Below are 16,989 nucleotides of genomic sequence, written 5' to 3' on the forward strand. Positions count from 1 at the left end.
CAAATGCATTACAGGAGGATCTAAATAAACTGCAGGGGTGGTCTGAAAAATGGCAAATGAAATTCAACACCAGCAAGTGCAGCGTACTTAATATTGGAAGAACAAATACTTATAATGTATACAGCCTTAACAACATCAACCTAGAGACGTCGACTTGTGAAAAAGACCTACGGGTACTTGTAAGCCTGGACCTACGGCCTAGAAAACAGTGCGTTAATGTTCGAAATAAGGCAAACAGAGTATTGGGGTTTTATATCTAGAAGTGTAAGTAACAAGAGTGCAGAGGTGTTATTGCAACTATATCTTGCGCTAGTCAGGCCGCACCTCGATTATGCGGTTCAGTTCTGGTGCCTCTATTATAGAATGGATATAAATTCACTAGAGTCGGTGCAGCGAAGAATGACAAAAATGATTCCGGGACTTAGAAACCTTCCATATCAGGATAGGTTAAAGAAACTTAACTTGCATTCCCCAGAAAGACGAAGAGTGCGGGGAGATATGATAGAAGTATTTAAGTGGGTGAAAGGAATCAACAAAGGGGATATAGATAAAGTTCTTATAATATCCGAGCAGGATAGGACTCGGAGCAACGGATTCAAGTTGGATAAGTTTAGGTTTAGGAGGGAGATAGGAAGAAACTGGTTCACTAATAGGGTGGTGGACGAGTGGAACAAGCTTAACAACTTTGTAGTAAGTGCAGGAACTCTGGAAAGTTTCAAAAGGAGGCTAGATAGATTCATGGATGATAGAGAGTGGTAGTAACTCTCGACAGGAGCTGCCATGCACAGGCCAACCGGCCTATTGCAGATTCCTTATTTTCTTATGTTCTTATGTTCTTATTACAGGTAGCCATGATGGGGTATAGAGGTCAAATGGCCCATGTAAGATATAACCCTCTGTTGTTTTTAATAGTCTTGGCCAATATTGACCTCAGGTTCATGGTTTCAATTGATAGAATTTTTTTCCATAGGTCTACCAGCCTCTGTATTACAACTTGGCGAGCTCGAGACATGGAAACGTAACCTGGATTTATTACGTTTTGAGACTTGAAGACGTAACCCGGATTTAGTACTTCTTTTATTTTGCTTCTGTATTTTTAAAAGGCTTATTGATAATCGTCCTGTTGTGTTTTGTCAGGAGAATATCTCTTATCTCTTAGGAGAATTACACTGCATCTCTCTCTCTCTCTCTCTCTCTCTCTCTCTCTCTCAGGAAAATAAGACTATTTCTCTATTTCGGGAAAAATCATCTCATACTTATTCATTTACTCTTACGTGACTGATGGTAGAGTTACATTAGGTATTTCACAAATCCTACGAATCCAGACGATTTTGGGTGGGTAAATGGGACCCAAGGTGTGTGTGTAGGCGCTAGTGATGAAAGAAATTGGAAAATAGACGGACCTATGTGAATGTAAAGACGCTGGGGATGAAAGAAGTTGAAGAAATGATAACTTGCGTATTGTGAGTTATTAAACAAATCACATCTACTCGAGGTGATGAATGAAAAAGAAAATACTTACAGATTAAATAATATCGACTTAGTTATATTGAAAGGTAAATTAATATCCTGGGGTGATTATTATGAGCCTGTATGATAGTTGAAGCTTGTTGTCTTGACGAAGCTTTTGTCTTGGTTGAAGCTTGTTGTCTTGATGAAGCTTTTGTCTTGGTTGAAGCTTATCTTGAAGCTTTTGTCTTAGTTGAAGCTTGTTGTCTTGAAGCTTTTGTCTTAGTTGAAACTTGTTGTCTTGATGAAGCTTGTTGTCTTTAAGCTTTTGTCTTAGTTGAAGCTTGTCTTGATGAAGCTTTTGTCTTAGTTGAAACTTGTTGTCTTGATGAAGCTTGTTGTCTTTAAGCTTTTGTCTTGGTTGAAGCTTGTTGTCTTGATGAAGCTTTTGTCTTAGTTGAAGCTTGTTGTCTTGATGAAGCTTTTGTCTTGGTTGAAGCTTGTTGTCTTGATGAAGCTTTTGTCTTAGTTGAAGCTTGTTGTCTTGATGAAGCTTTTGTTTTAGTTGAAGCTTGTTGTCTTGATGAAGCTTTTGTCTTGGTTGAAGCTTGTTGTCTTGATGAAGCTTTTGTCTTAGTTGAAGCTTGTTGTCTTGATGATGCTTTTGTCTTAGTTGAAGCTTGTTGTCTTAGTTGAAGCTTGTTGTCTTGATGAAGCTTTTGTCTTGGTTGAAGCTTGTTGTCTTGATGAAGCTTTTGTCTTGGTTAAAGCTTGTTGTCTTGATGAAGCTTTTGTCTTAGTTGAAGCTTGTTGTCTTGATGAAGCTTTTGTCTTAGTTGAAGCTTGTTGTCTTGATGAAGCTTTTGTCTTGGTTGAAGCTTGTTGTCTTGATGAAGCTTTTGTCTTAGTTGAAGCTTGTTGTCTTGACGAAGCTTTTGTCTTAGTTGAAGCTTGTTGTCTTGATGAAACTTTTGTCTTAGTTGAAGCTTGGTGTCGTGATGAAGCTTTTGTCTTAGTTGAAGCTTGTTGTCTTGATGAAGCTTTTGTCTTAGTTGAAGCTTGTTGTCTTGATGAAGCTTTTGTCTTGGTTGAAGCTTGTTGTCTTGATGAAGCTTTTGTCTTAGTTGAAGCTTGGTGTCTTGATGAAACTTTTGTCTTAGTTGAAGCTTGGTGTCTTGATGAAGCTTTTGTCTTAGTTGAAGCTTGTTGTCTTGATGAAGCTTTTGTCTTAGTTGAAGCTTGTTGTCTTGATGAAGCTTTTTGTCTTGATGAAGCTTGTTGTCTTAGTTGAAACTTGTTGTCTTGATGAAGCTTGTTGTCTTGATGAAGCTTTTGTCTTAGTTGAAGCGTGTTGTCGTGACGAAGCTTTTGTCTTGGTTGAAGCTTGTTGTCTTGATGAAGCTTTTGTCTTGGTTGAAGGTTGTTATCTTGATTGGCGTGAGGTGATTGGTTGATGATTTATCTTCTTGGTAGTTATCTTGAAGACGATGGACGAATTACTTCACCTGTGTGTGAGTGTGTGTGTGACTGCAGGATGATATTAATACTCTTCTTTCTTCTATGTCACCAGGTATTTGCAACTTACCTGTACCTAATTAGTACAGGTAGAGGGGGCATCAGGACAATGATCACCTGTCTTATGTCTGTCTTAGGAACGTTTGTCTGGGTACGGGAGATTTTTTTTTTTAGATCACCTTAAGAATCTTCGCCCCAGCTTATTCCACCTAAAGATTAACCCCCCTAACCTAACCTAACCTCCGAAATGGTGGTTAGTCCATAGGTGAAATAAACTGGGGTGGAAATTCTTCAAGTGATCAGATTTTTATTTATTTTTTAACATATCCTTTAAATTCTTGTCAGACTCGGATCAACAGTTCTGGTAGTTCGCTGTTCAGTGTCTTCAGGTGGCAGTAATAACATTGTGATTTTTTGATTGATTTTTGTGGTTGGGGTGATATTCATCTTGTAAATAAACAGGTGGTGACAGGTGATTGATGGAGGTAACATTAATTACTAATCAGTAGAGGGACCTTTAATATGTGTATGGTTTCTTTTAGTGACAAAAAGTGATGGTAAAGACGTTACTCTCAACAGTTTAATTCTTCCTTTGTTGGTCGGGTCAGGTCAGGTCAGGTCAGGTCAACATTTAGGACCATTTGGAAATATAGGAGGTCAGGTACCGCCATCTTGTTTACGTCCCGGGTCACGACATGGCCGGCCGCCCACAGTGCCACAACACGGAGGAGGGCCTGGTGGCACTTATGGCACTCATCACCTGTATTCACTAACTCTTGGTATATTGATAAAATTCACAGTTTGCCTCAAAGTTCACCAGCGTATGTTACTGCGACCACAACAATACTTATCCGGAACCCAAATTTGCCGACAAAACATGAAATTTCAGACATGTAAACAATACCTTTAAAATATAGATCTCCAATCACCCCAAAACTCTGATTTTACTTGAATTTGACATAAGAAACAGACATAAGATGCTTTAAGTAAAATAAGCCAAGGGAAGAATTCGTAAGATCTTTTGAGGGAAGGAGTTGGGTTTTACCTGGTGATACTATTAAGACAACTTTCCCCCAATGAGACATTCTATTCTTCAGGTAGACATTTATTTTGTTAACCTCACCAATACAACCAGAAGACACCGACAACAAGATTATTTTCACCAATCGTTGTTTCCTTATTATGTATTACCATTACCTAAACTTCGATACTATTGGGCAAAATACAATAATAAGTCACTTTGTTCACATCTGGTCAATGATTCCTTACTCTGGTGGATGTGAAACAAAAACATTCACAACAAACTATCAAAGAACGTTTTATTGAGTACGTTTGTATGTTTGTTTGTGTATCAGTGTGTGTTTGATTTTTGTTTTTCAATATGGCTGCCATGAGTTATTTCAGATATTTAACATGAGTAAAATACGTGATGTCAGTCGTTAATTATCAGTTAGGAAGTTAAGAGCGTTTAGACCTTCTGTTAACTGTATGAGGATATTTAATCAACATTGACAAGAGAAATGGAAGGAAGTGTGGAAGAAATTGGTGGATAATTTTAGGTGAGTGGAAGAGATATTTGAAAATTTTATCAGAAATATAATAAAAATAAATGGTAGATTATAGGTGTGTGTGTGTGTGTAATCATAATAATAATAATAATAATAATAATAATAATAATAATAATTAACGGTTTATTGAAAGAGCTTGGCAGCCAGAAGGCTGAATATATACAGTTACATATTTGGGGAATGGGTTTCGAATTACAAATAATATACAAGTATCATAAGTGATAATTTTTAACAATGGTGACAGTGGGAGTGAATACTGGGATAATGGTTCTTATAGCGATCAGTTCGTGCACGTATGGGCTGGATGCGGTTGTGGTGTCGAATAGCAATTCTCGGGGGCTAGGGATCTCAGGTGGTAGTAAGAGCCGGTGTCGAGGATGGTGTAGAAGCTTCTTACCAAATTTGCAGATGAGGTCGTGGTGATGGTCAGTGAGAGTCAAAAGGGTCAATGTGTTGAGCGCTTCTTGATATGTGGAGTAGGAAGGGGAGAATAATCTTTGCATGCCTCTTTTGCACTTTTTTCAGGTCTTTACGCTATGTGGCATTTAGGAGTGAAGACCAGGTGGGGAGGCATAGGTGAGCTTGGGAAGTATGAATGTTGTGTAAACACTGGAGGAGTCTCAGGTGCAGGAACTCCGAGGACTGAGCCAGCTAGAGGTGGAGACGAAAACTGGAGGATTTGACAACTTCACTGACGTGTGGTTTCCAATTTAGTTTGTTGTCTATGGTGACGCCGAGGAGCTTCGTGGAATCTACAACCTGGAGTGTGTTCGGACCTAGAGTAATGGAAGGAGGTGGGACAATGTCGGAGGAGAGGTTGATGTGCAGAGAAACGTGTAACGGCCAACGGTTCTTTAGGAGAATTTGAACACAGGTGGATGTATAATGTGTTAGCTCTCTGGCCGCCTGGGAAACACAACAGTTTAGTGTCCACCCTGGGGAAACACCAGAAGTCATATTGTTATGTGTTTCTGGTGCTACCTGTATTTACTTTATATCTTGATATTCTTGATAACCATAGCCAGTGTGTACATCAATAGGTCTGGATTTAAAAGGATTTACTGTACAGTATTTTATTCACTATACTTTGTTCACATAATCCTTATGACCAGAGCCTAGAGCAAATTTTATTAATGAAGCTGATTGGTTAGTGGAATGAAGTGCATTGGGTTAAGCTAGAGCTCTTCAGTATTTAATATATTTTCTTTATATTCTGCAATTACAAGTACAATACATTAATATTAATAATTTAATGTTGATCTAGAATAATATCTGAAGCTGGGGAGGTAAATATCAGCATGTGAAATATTTTGATAATGTGGATAACTTAAAGTGAAAAAGAAAAGGTTAAAAACTATCAGTGGTGTTTGCTGTTATTTCACCACCCTGATACATATACTACAACCAGAGTGACTCAACCAATCACAAGTTTTCTTTGATTTGGCCTTCTTGAAAGCTTGGAGTGAACAAAGAATAGTTTTTAGTGCATCTACAGTACACTTGGTATATCTTTATGTGTCCATCCGTCTCTTACATTGTGTTTTAAAAGTCTCAACCTCCCCTTATGGTATGTTCTAATAGTTCCTTCCTCTTCACTACATGCCTCTATCACCACTTTCCTCCATATTTATTGTGTTCTAACAGTTTCAGTTTTTAGAAGTGGTCTTTTATCAGTTTTTTACTCCTCACCCACTATATTTAATAGTCCCTTCTTCCTCCCAAATTTTTTTTCAGCAATGTCTCTCCCTCCACAGTCACATACCCAAACTAGCTTAATTTCCTTCTCACTTAGTACTGACTAACAGTTCCTCCCTCCCCTCAGTATGGTCTGTACTCCGCCTTCATGGGGTGCTTCGTGTACATGATTTTCGGCAGCTGTAAGGACATCACCATTGGACCCACAGCTATTATGGCCATCATGACTCACGAGTACTCAGGCAGCGGTGGCCCTGAAAATGCTGTGTTGTTGTGTTTCCTCAGTGGTCTCATAATTTTCGCCTCAGGATTGTGTAACTTGGGTATGGAACTTTAAACTGATGTTTCTTAACTGGATACTTTAGATATAATTGTGGGTAATTAATGAATATAGTATAGTAAACATATATTTTTTACCTGAGTTTTTTAGTTATTGTAGTTATTGCATTGAACAGTCTGGAACACCCCTTCTCCCTCGAAGCACAGAATAATCTTACTGACTCAAACTATATAGGGTAGAGACTTCTTTGAGAATGTAAGAAGTTCACCTCAGTAGGAAACCACTCCAATACATTCTAAGTACCTTGTTCAATCACTTTATTAAACTAACAGTCACCTTCCATGTACCTTGTTTAGTCACCTTATGAAACCACAAATGTTTTGAGTGACTTGTTCAGTTACCTTACTAAACCAAGCGTCATCTTCTAAGTGCCTTATTCAGTCACCTTCTAAGTGCCTTGTTCAGTCACCTTCTAGGTACCTTGTTCAGTCACCTTCTAAGTGCCTTGTTCAGTTACCTTACTAAGCCAAGCATCATCTTCTAAGTGCCTTATTCAGTCACATTCTGAGTGTCTTGTTCAGTCACCTTCTAAGTGCCTTGTTCAGTCACCTTACTAAACCAAGTCTTCAACAATCTACAATATAAAGGAAATTTAATTCTTCACCAGTTCAGAAGAAGAAGTCATCAGCAATCATTTGTTTCTTTAAAATCCTGTGATAATGTTTTCCATTTACGATGTAAAACTCAGGACATTTGATCATCATGTTCATGTGATTTATGCTGTACAGTACATAATTGACACCTATCACATGTTTGTTGCTTGTTATTGTACACACTTGATATAAACTAACATTAATCAGACATATTCATAACTAAAGTATTTTAAGAACCCTGATAAGATTATATTTCTGAATGCTTAGTCATGGTATGTTGCTTACAAAGGTTTATACAATGTACTTTTAGTTTTAAAGTAACTTGTGCCATATAATCTATTGTGTTTGTTATTTTAAGTTACTTCCTATCACAAGCAGGAAATAAAAGTGAAAAGAGTTAGAAATTCAGTTTACTTTTACATTAAATAGATTATAAAAAAAGACCAAGTACATAACTGATCAGCTTGGTAGCTGCTTGGCCAGTCGGTTACGTCTATTACACACTGTTGGCAAGTACTAGACATGTACTGTACTGGCTCCAGAATGTATTTGTACCTGCACCAGTGTTGGTCAAATCTGGTCTTGAATGAGCTCACACCAAGTGATATCACACCACTTGTTCCAACGGTTCACAACTCTCGCTTCGAAAATGTTTTTCTTGGCAGTTTTCTGAACTCATGGCTTCCTCAGCCTTGAGCTGTAACCCCTTGTGGGATGGGCATCTGCCAGCTCCAGGTATGGACACTCAACTGAGTAGTTCCCTCTGAGATGTTTATAAACTTCAATTAAGTCACCCCTGTACATTTGAGTTGATAAAATATTGTCATTGTTTTCACATAGTTTTAGATTATTATTGGTTAAATTATACCAAAGATATGAGGTGACTAATGCCAGATGTTGCTTATTGTCTTGGGTCATGTTTGAGACAGACCCACATACATCACAGGTCATAGAATTGCATTTCTAAGTTCAGTCCATTGTTATTTGCCAGAAAGTAACTGTTTTTAATAACAATCCTGATTTTAACTTGGCATCAAATATATAAGTAATTTGTCTGAGAATGGGGACATTATTCCCAAATCCACCCCTCATATTATTCATTTATAAAATCCATGGGTATGAAAGATATATTCAAATCAACAATAATTATGTTTAAATATCCCTATTTTTTCTCTTTTCTTCTATTTATAGGTTTTCTTATCAACTTCATATCAAAGCCAGTGATCTGTGGGTTCACCTCTGCAGCAGCCATCTCCATCGCTTCCTCCCAGATCAAGGGCCTATTTGGGTTGAAATATTCGAGCGAAGGCGTCTTAGAGACTTGGGAAAAGCTTTTTGAAAATATTGAAGATATGAGATGGCAAGATTTGACGCTTGGACTATGTTGTATTGTCGTCTTGCTCCTAATGAGGGTAATACAGTACTAATGGTTGAGTAAGATGTTAAGAGATGATTTAGCATACAAGAAATTATATTTATTGTATGTGTAGTTATGAATATACAGTGCAACACAAAACTGTACTGGGCTACACTGTGTAGATAGACAGTCTGGTTTACCCTGACTAGTTGTAGCTAATCTGCCTTTAGATGTCAGTATAAGAACTAATGCAGGAATATACATATAAGAATTTATAGAGGAAAAAATTTTGAGGACTTTCTTATTCTCATTTTACCACCTGTTAATGTCTATATTTCTATTAACATAACTCATCTTTGTATCATTGGCAGCTTAACTTGACAGCAAAAGTTATAAATATTGATGCTATATTTCAGAAATTAAAAGACTTGAAAGTTGTGAAAGTGAAGGCAACTGATGGTAAGGGGAAGAGAATTTTGAAAAAACTAGCCTTTCTGACATCTGTGGGTCGTAATGCCTTAGTTGTGATTTCGGCCTTATTAATCGCCTATTGTGTTGATAATGATCAGCCCTTCACCCTAACAGGTAAGATATTGGAAGTAATATACTGTACGTACATATAAAACTACATTACTGTTACAGTAAATTAGGTGTTCTGAGAGGGGTGAATATTGGGGGGGGGGCTTATGGTGATTGTTATTATGTTGTTTATATATGATATCTGTAATATGGAAAACAATTGCACAAAAATAAGTTCACCACTCTCTCTAACAACTTCATAGTCCCATTGATTATGATAACTATTTATATTTACCTTTGTGCTAATTTTACATAAAAATAAATTCCTTTTTCCTTTGTCTAGTGTCAAAAATTGGCTTTGTTTATGTTAAATTTGTTACACACTACTGTGTATTATAATGTATACATTATGACTATACATTACTGTATAACTATCTTTACTCTCATTCCACGAACTTCTTTTGCAGGAGAGATAAAGCCTGGTTTACCATCATTCCAGCTGCCACCGTTCTCCATGACCATCAACGGCACTTATTACAGCTTTAGTTACATGATGGAGAATGTTGGAGCCGGTGTTATTATAATCCCCATGATTTCTATCCTGGAGAGCATTGCCATTGCCAGTGCTTTTTCTGGTGGCAAGACTATTGATGCCACACAGGTGAGAGGCCCTTCATTCACTTTGGTTTTCTAATATTGTACAGTCAGTTGTCCTGTAATGTGGTGGGCATGTTCCTGAACAACTTCGTATTATGGAAAATTGCATTATAATAACAGTTGATTTAGTGGAAATTAAGGGGTTAGGGGGTAGTAGGTTGAAAAACACCAACATGACTGACATTTTACTTTACAAGTTGACAGGAAAACAAATGAAGAAGTACTTTACTAAGATTAACAAAAACTTCAAGAGAAATACTTGATATGTACAGAAAAAGAAAAAGTAGATACCTTGGTCATATAATTAGGATGAGGGGATAATAACAGAAATATTAATGGGCAAAGTTGACTGTAGGAGGACCAGGGGAAGGTAGAGACTTGGATGGATGAATGAAATTAAAAACTGGGTCCCCAGAGAGATACAAAACCTTGAAGGATTGGTAAAAACAGCCCAAGAATGTTAAGAGTGGGGGACTGTGGTCACCAGCCCTCAGATATGAGGACAATGTTATTCTCTGATTGATTGATGGAGGATCACTCACAACAGGTACAATACTCTGTTTATGTAAGGGTGGATGGATGGGAAAAGAATATTGGGAAGATATGAATAACCTCATTGAAGGTTCATTGTGATGGACAGAGTGATAGTGAATAGATTTAGAAAGGAGAATTGATGAAAGGGAAATGGAAAGGAAATTTAGGACTCCATGTTAGAACTTAGGAGACATCAGTCTTTCATGATTGGAGTACTGTACATTAAAATTTATGATGAAGTATTAACTAAAGCCTGCAATAACTAACTTTTATAGATGGTACAATAGGAAAGACTTTTTTTTTCCATATTAAAGCCAAGGATTATATTTTTTCATATCTTTAAAATGTAAATAATAATGTAAGTCATGATAAACACCCAAATATGGATGTGGATCATGTGGGTGCCTTTGACTCTTGCTTGCCAGGTATACAGGTTTGGTTTGGACCCATTGTGTGACCACCAGACAGTGAAAATTTACAGTCTCCTCACAACCAAATTTTACACACTGACCCTGTACTCAGAGTAAAATGACCAGAGTTTTGAGATTTCTGACATTTGGACACTTAATTAATAAATTCATTGCCTGTGTATTAGGAGAAGAACAGTATAGGTTCAGGGAAGGAAATGGATTTTTACACTTAGGAATATGAATGACTTTTTAGAGAAGGGGAAAGGATTCATTTGTGGCATTTATTTATCTAAAAGAATATATGATAGAGGAATTGAAAATGTATGTGATAAGTGGAAAAATTTTAACTCCTCCCACTAATTGTCATTACCAGGGAAGAGGGAAACTGGCTCCAAGAGAAAGTACAGTAGGTCCAGATCATGTTGTTGTTCTTTACACTTTCTTGGATGATGTAGTAAGAGTGGTGAAAGTAAGAGTAACAGAGATGAGAGTAAATTTGGTAAATAGGATTCAGGATGCAGTGGGAATGTAATTTAGAGAAAAAGTTACAAATATTATTGATCTAGTTTGGAAGTATGTGTACTGTAATAGGAGAAATCTAATAGTGAGTGAGAGGAGAAGTCAAATGAGGATGTTCAACAGAGAAAGAATATAGTAATGGGAAATGAATGTTAGCTTGAATAGTGATAGAATGGAGGAAGTACAAGGAAGTGAATGTGTCAGGGAAAGAAACAGTGAATACTAAATTGAATCACAAGAGTAGCAGAGAGAAAGAACATAGGTGGACTGAGAAATGTCTGGAGGGAGAGAACTATAAAAAAGAAGCAAAATTTGTGAATATAAAGAGGAATCATGTCTATGTGTGTGTGATGCAGAAATAAAAGAAGTATGGACATTAGGGGGGAATGGGAAGTGAGAAGTGAATAAAGAGAGAGATAGAAGGAGAGAAAGGGGAACACCATGACAAAGAGGGAAGGATGGGATGAAGACCCTGTTAGAAGTGAGAGTGATTGACATCTATGAAGCAATAATAGTTTATGAGAATGTTAAAGCCTTTAAGGTGAGGAGATGACAACAGGTAAAGAGGCAGCTGCGCTTATATTTGATTCCAGTCACCCTCTGCATCAGATTGGAAAAAACATATACAATAGTAGAGAAGTTATATGTCAATGTATCAGTCTCACCTGTACATTTTGCAATATATACTGTGTAAAGTAAATGTATTTTCTATTTTGTTAAAGCTGGTTTACTCTTCTGCAGGAAATGTTTGCCTTAGGATTATGCAACTTCCTTGGGTCATTTCTTCAGTCAATGCCAGTGACTGGGTCATTCTCCCGAACTGCTGTTAATTCCACCAGTGGAGTCAGGACCACAGCAGGAGGCGCCATAACTGGTGTGCTGGTTATGTTGGCATTAGCTTTTCTTACATCTTCCTTCAAGTTGGTATACAGTAGTTATTGTATTGACTTAATGTCTCTTCTCTGTTCAAAATAATTATTTTTACATGTGTGTATGTAATAATAATCATCATCATCATCATCATAATACAGTATTACTGTACAGTACTAATATTTACATTAACGAAACTCCTACTAATAACAATAGTAGTAATAATAATAATGATACTTGCATAAAGCATTAATACTTTGATATATGAAGTCAATACTTTCCTGAACCTTTGTTTGTACAGTATATTGAAAGCTCATATATTGAATAGCTTATAACATGAGTACTGTACTATGAGGATGTGTTCCCAGCCTTCTATTTCACACTTCACAACTTACCATTCATATCACAAACATCTCACAACTTACCATTCATATCATAAACATCTCACAACTTACCATTCATATCATAAACATCTCACAACTTACCATTCATATCATAAACATCTCACAACTTACCATTCATATCATAAACACCTCGCAACTTACCATTCATATCATAAACACCTCACAACTTACCATTCATATCACAAACATCTCACAACTTACCATTCATATCACAAACATCTCACAACTTACCATTCATATCATAAACACCTCACAACTTACCATTCATATCACAAACATCTCGCAACTTACCATTCATATCACAAACATCTCACAACTTACCATTCATATCATAAACATCTCACAACTTACCATTCATATCATAAACACCTCGCAACTTACCATTCATATCATAAACACCTCACAACTTACCATTCATATCACAAACATCTCGCAACTTACCATTCATATCACAAACATCTCACAACTTACCATTCATATCATAAACACCTCGCAACTTACCATTCATATCATAAACACCTCGCAACTTACCATTCATATCATAAACACCTCGCAACTTACCATTCATATCATAAACACCTCGCAACTTACCATTCATATCACAAACATCTCACAACTTACCATTCATATCATAAACACCTCGCAACTTACCATTCATATCATAAACATCTCACAACTTACCATTCATATCATAAACATCTCACAACTTACCATTCATATCATAAACATCTCACAACTTGCCATTCATATCATAAACACCTCGCAACTTACCATTCATATCATAAACACCTCGCAACTTACCATTCATATCATAAACACCTCGCAACTTACCATTCATATCATAAACACCTCGCAACTTACCATTCATATCATAAACATCTCACAACTTACCATTCATATAGTAATAAATAAAGACAGTTTACATTGAAAATAATATTATATTTTACACTGTGTGACTGAAGCTATGTAGAATAAACTCATCTGTAGTTATGAACATTTCTTTGTGTGATTTCATGTGTGAGGAAGTATGAAAGTGTTTCACTAAACATTAAATTTTTTCCTCCTTGAAAATTAAATCATACTGTATATGATTTTTGCTTTCAGATTTACTAAAGTTCAATTACCGGGTATGTTCTGTATATACTTAAAATAGTTAATTATAGATACATTTTATATATACTGTATATAATTTAATATAAAGACCCTCTAAATACTCTAAATAATTATCAAGTAGTACTGAACTGTGATATACATTAAAATCTATTTACCGGTAAGCTTAATCATGACCAGGAGATGTAATGCACATAAGTGCCTTCTAGTATTGTATTCACCACACTACCTACTGTATTAGTTTACTGCATTAAACAATTTTCCAGATACATTCCTAAGGCATCCCTCTCTGCTGTCATAATCTGTGCTGTGATATTCATGGTGGAGTATGAAATGGTCATTCCAATTTGGAAGGCAAGACGCATTGACCAGCTGCCTCTGTGGGGGTCTTTCCTCACCTGTCTCTTTTGGAAGCTTGAGTATGGCATCCTGGTGGGGGTGCTCATCAACCTGTCTATCCTCCTCTATGGTATTGCACGACCAAAAGTTGATGTTAATGTTACCAAGATACAGGTGATTACTTCAAAATTCCTTACTAATTTTTTAGAAGAAAGGTTTTTATTTATCAGATATTAATTGAAACTTCTCAGGTGCATACAATGAAACTGAAGTCAGTCAAATTTATAATCAAAGGATAAAAAAGAACTTACAGAGCTACAGCTACAAATATTGTACAGGACAGTGAATTCTACGTGAAAATAATACCACAACATGGAGTTTTATAACAGCAGTACACTAAAGATATCAGATCCTCAACATACCGAGCACAATCAATCTGTTTTTAAATGAATCACGTTCACTTAATTGTTTAAGGCACTCACATTATGGTAAACTCTTGCAGTAATGTCTGAAAACAGTACTAACACCAGAAATAGTTTACATATTTTTTTCATTATTTCGCAATATGTTCCTATTATTATAGCAAATATTTTAAGAGAGGCAACATTTACTAGAACTTAATAGAACCTGAACTTACCAACCATACCAAAGAAACCTACCTAACTTCCTAGCTTGGGGAGACCCGTCATATTAAACAAAATACTTATTTTAATATCTGGCACCAATAAAAGCAACATTGTTGAAGCATTATGGTGTCATTTTATGTTTTTTATGGACGTGAGAGTAAACTCGGACCGAGCGAGTCGGCTGTAAACAAACACATCAGACGACAGCACACACTGATTGAGGTAGATTTTTCATAGGAGTATTTACGGTAAATAATTAATTTCTTTGCGTACAAAGCATGTAGAGACATCATTCTAAAATTATGCTATTTCCTTCATCCTTCATGCCCTTCCCACTACAGGTGATTTATGTTTGTAGTGCTGTTTTCAGACATTACAATTTTGCATGTACAGTTTGTGCCAATTAAAAATTTATTAGTGTTTTCAATTCTGCATTCCATTTGAACTAAATAGTATTACAGGCGGTCCCTGGGTTATGAACGGGATTTGTTCCTGAGGACATTCTTAAGTCGAAAATGTACGTAAGTCGAAACACTTGCTATGTGCATACCGTACTGTACTTACAGAACAGTGTCTAAAATTCCGCTATATCATAGCCTAAGTCCTTATATACATCTAAAATCACTTAATTTAAGAGAAAAGAAGAAATAGGATTACAAAATTCAGTAAATGAAAGTAAAAATTAAGTCATCAGGTAATTAAAATGCTGTTAATTTAAAGTTTAACCTCGTTTGCATTGGCGGGCGTTCATAAGTCAGGGACCCCCTGTAATATGAACTGTGGTTGTGAATACTCTAAATAATAAAATTGCACAGACAACTTAGCAGTCTACAGCAAATGTGCGACTCTCACACTTATGTTTTGTAAATCTTCTAATAACATCTGTATTACTTTTTACTCTCTTTTCAGTAATTTGATATGGCTTCATAAATTTCTGACTTGCGCCAGGATATATATTCTCGTAAATATATCATGTAAGACTCTTGCATGAATTCATAAAAGCAGGTGTCACTTGTTCACATTTCTTCATCTGCACAGTCACCGTGCCACCTCTGTGTCAGTAGTGTACACTAAGTTTATTGCCCAGCGTTTGCCTTGTTTTGGAAGGTGTTGACTCCTTTTTGCCCAACACATCATGCTGTAATCTCAATAGGCCCAAGCAAGAAATGGTAAGAGGAAGGATTTGTCACTGAATATCCAGAAAATGGTTAAAATGTTGACCACCTTGCCAAGACAGCTAGTACCAATAAATGGTTGTCCAGCTGTATGGCATTGCTGAGGCCTCCTTAATTCATTTTAAATGGAATAAAGCTGCAGTACACTTGACTTAGTATAGATGAGGCCATTTTATATGGGAGGTGAATGTTTTCTTGCCTGGAGAAGTATTTATTTTTGTGTTAATCACAATATTTTGGATGAAGGTGGGGAAATACATCTGTTCCAACTACACAACCTAACTCCTTGCTATCCTATAAGAAATTAACTTCACTTATTTATGGCTTGTACAATATAGACATTTTTATTTTGAACCTTGAAAATGTGTCAAGGACCATTGTGTGTTTTGAAATATTGACAGCATTTGTCTAGTTTTTGTCCATATTCTAGCAAGCTTAGGGGGAGATAGAATATATTTGCCAATTTATAGAAGGAAGACATTAACATACTCTTCAGATTTCTCATTACATTTCCAATATAGTAAATGTTCTGAATTTCCCAAACAAATTACTGTACAGTGCACGATATCGAGCTGTCAGTATTAGTGTAACCAGAGTCTCCTTTATTATCCTATTTACTTAATGGCCACCCAAACTAGAGGTGGTCATGCCAAGGGAAGGGGTCTTGTGGCCTGTGTAAGATCCCTCCATTTGTTCTTAAAAGTCTAGGACTATCTTGAAGCCCAGTATTGTTCTCGGCTCTCACTTCCACAGCTTGAAGTGGTAGATTGTTCCGTGGGTCTACCACCCTCTTTATGAAGAAATATTTCCTTATATTTATCCTACTGTTTATAACACCTTGCAAGCTTGAAATTGCATCCTCTCATGTTAATGGCCTGTGACATCATGAAAAATTGGCCTGGATTTACATTTTCCATCCCTTTTGGGATTTTGAATATCTCTATGAGAACTACCCTATTGCATCTTGTCTGAAGAGTTGTCAGTCCTAAGGCCATCACAGTCTTTCTGGAGGGAAAGTTTTCCTGCCTGTATACATTAATCTAGACTGGGATGTACAAAATGCTCATAAAGTTGAAGGAGCATTTTTTTATCTTTGTATTTGAAGGTACAACTTACAGTTCCTAATTCTTAGTTGGCTTTTTTCACTGCTGTTCCTACTTGTTGCACTATGTCTAGTGATGGTCTTATTCCCTCTCTTTGATTTCTGGGGTATACATTCTTCGACTGCTGTCTCAAAGATTTTCATAAATTCTTGCCATGATTTATCTGTGTTGGATTCCTCTATAATAGTATCCCCCAGTTAATTATT

The 16,989-nt window shown here is 36.4% G+C and overlaps 1 protein-coding gene across 1 annotated transcript; it reads left to right on the forward strand.

The window, feature by feature from the left end:
- Positions 1 to 6,354: 6,354 nt before the first annotated feature.
- On the forward strand, positions 6,355 to 14,557 carry LOC121876427 (sodium-independent sulfate anion transporter-like; the record flags this gene model as incomplete). The annotated part of the gene is given in 6 exon segments (XM_042381506.1): positions 6,355 to 6,550; positions 8,352 to 8,572; positions 8,934 to 9,102; positions 9,504 to 9,697; positions 11,898 to 12,076; positions 13,807 to 14,557. Coding segments are annotated over 6 exon segments (1,269 nt in total), but the record flags the coding sequence as incomplete, so codon positions are not given.
- Between the last annotated feature and the right edge of the window lie 2,432 nt (positions 14,558 to 16,989).

Source organism: Homarus americanus, unplaced genomic scaffold (assembly GCF_018991925.1).
Source record: "Homarus americanus isolate GMGI-L3 unplaced genomic scaffold, GMGI_Hamer_2.0 scaffold44070, whole genome shotgun sequence".
In the NCBI taxonomy this organism is placed as follows: Eukaryota; Metazoa; Arthropoda; class Malacostraca; order Decapoda; family Nephropidae; genus Homarus; species Homarus americanus.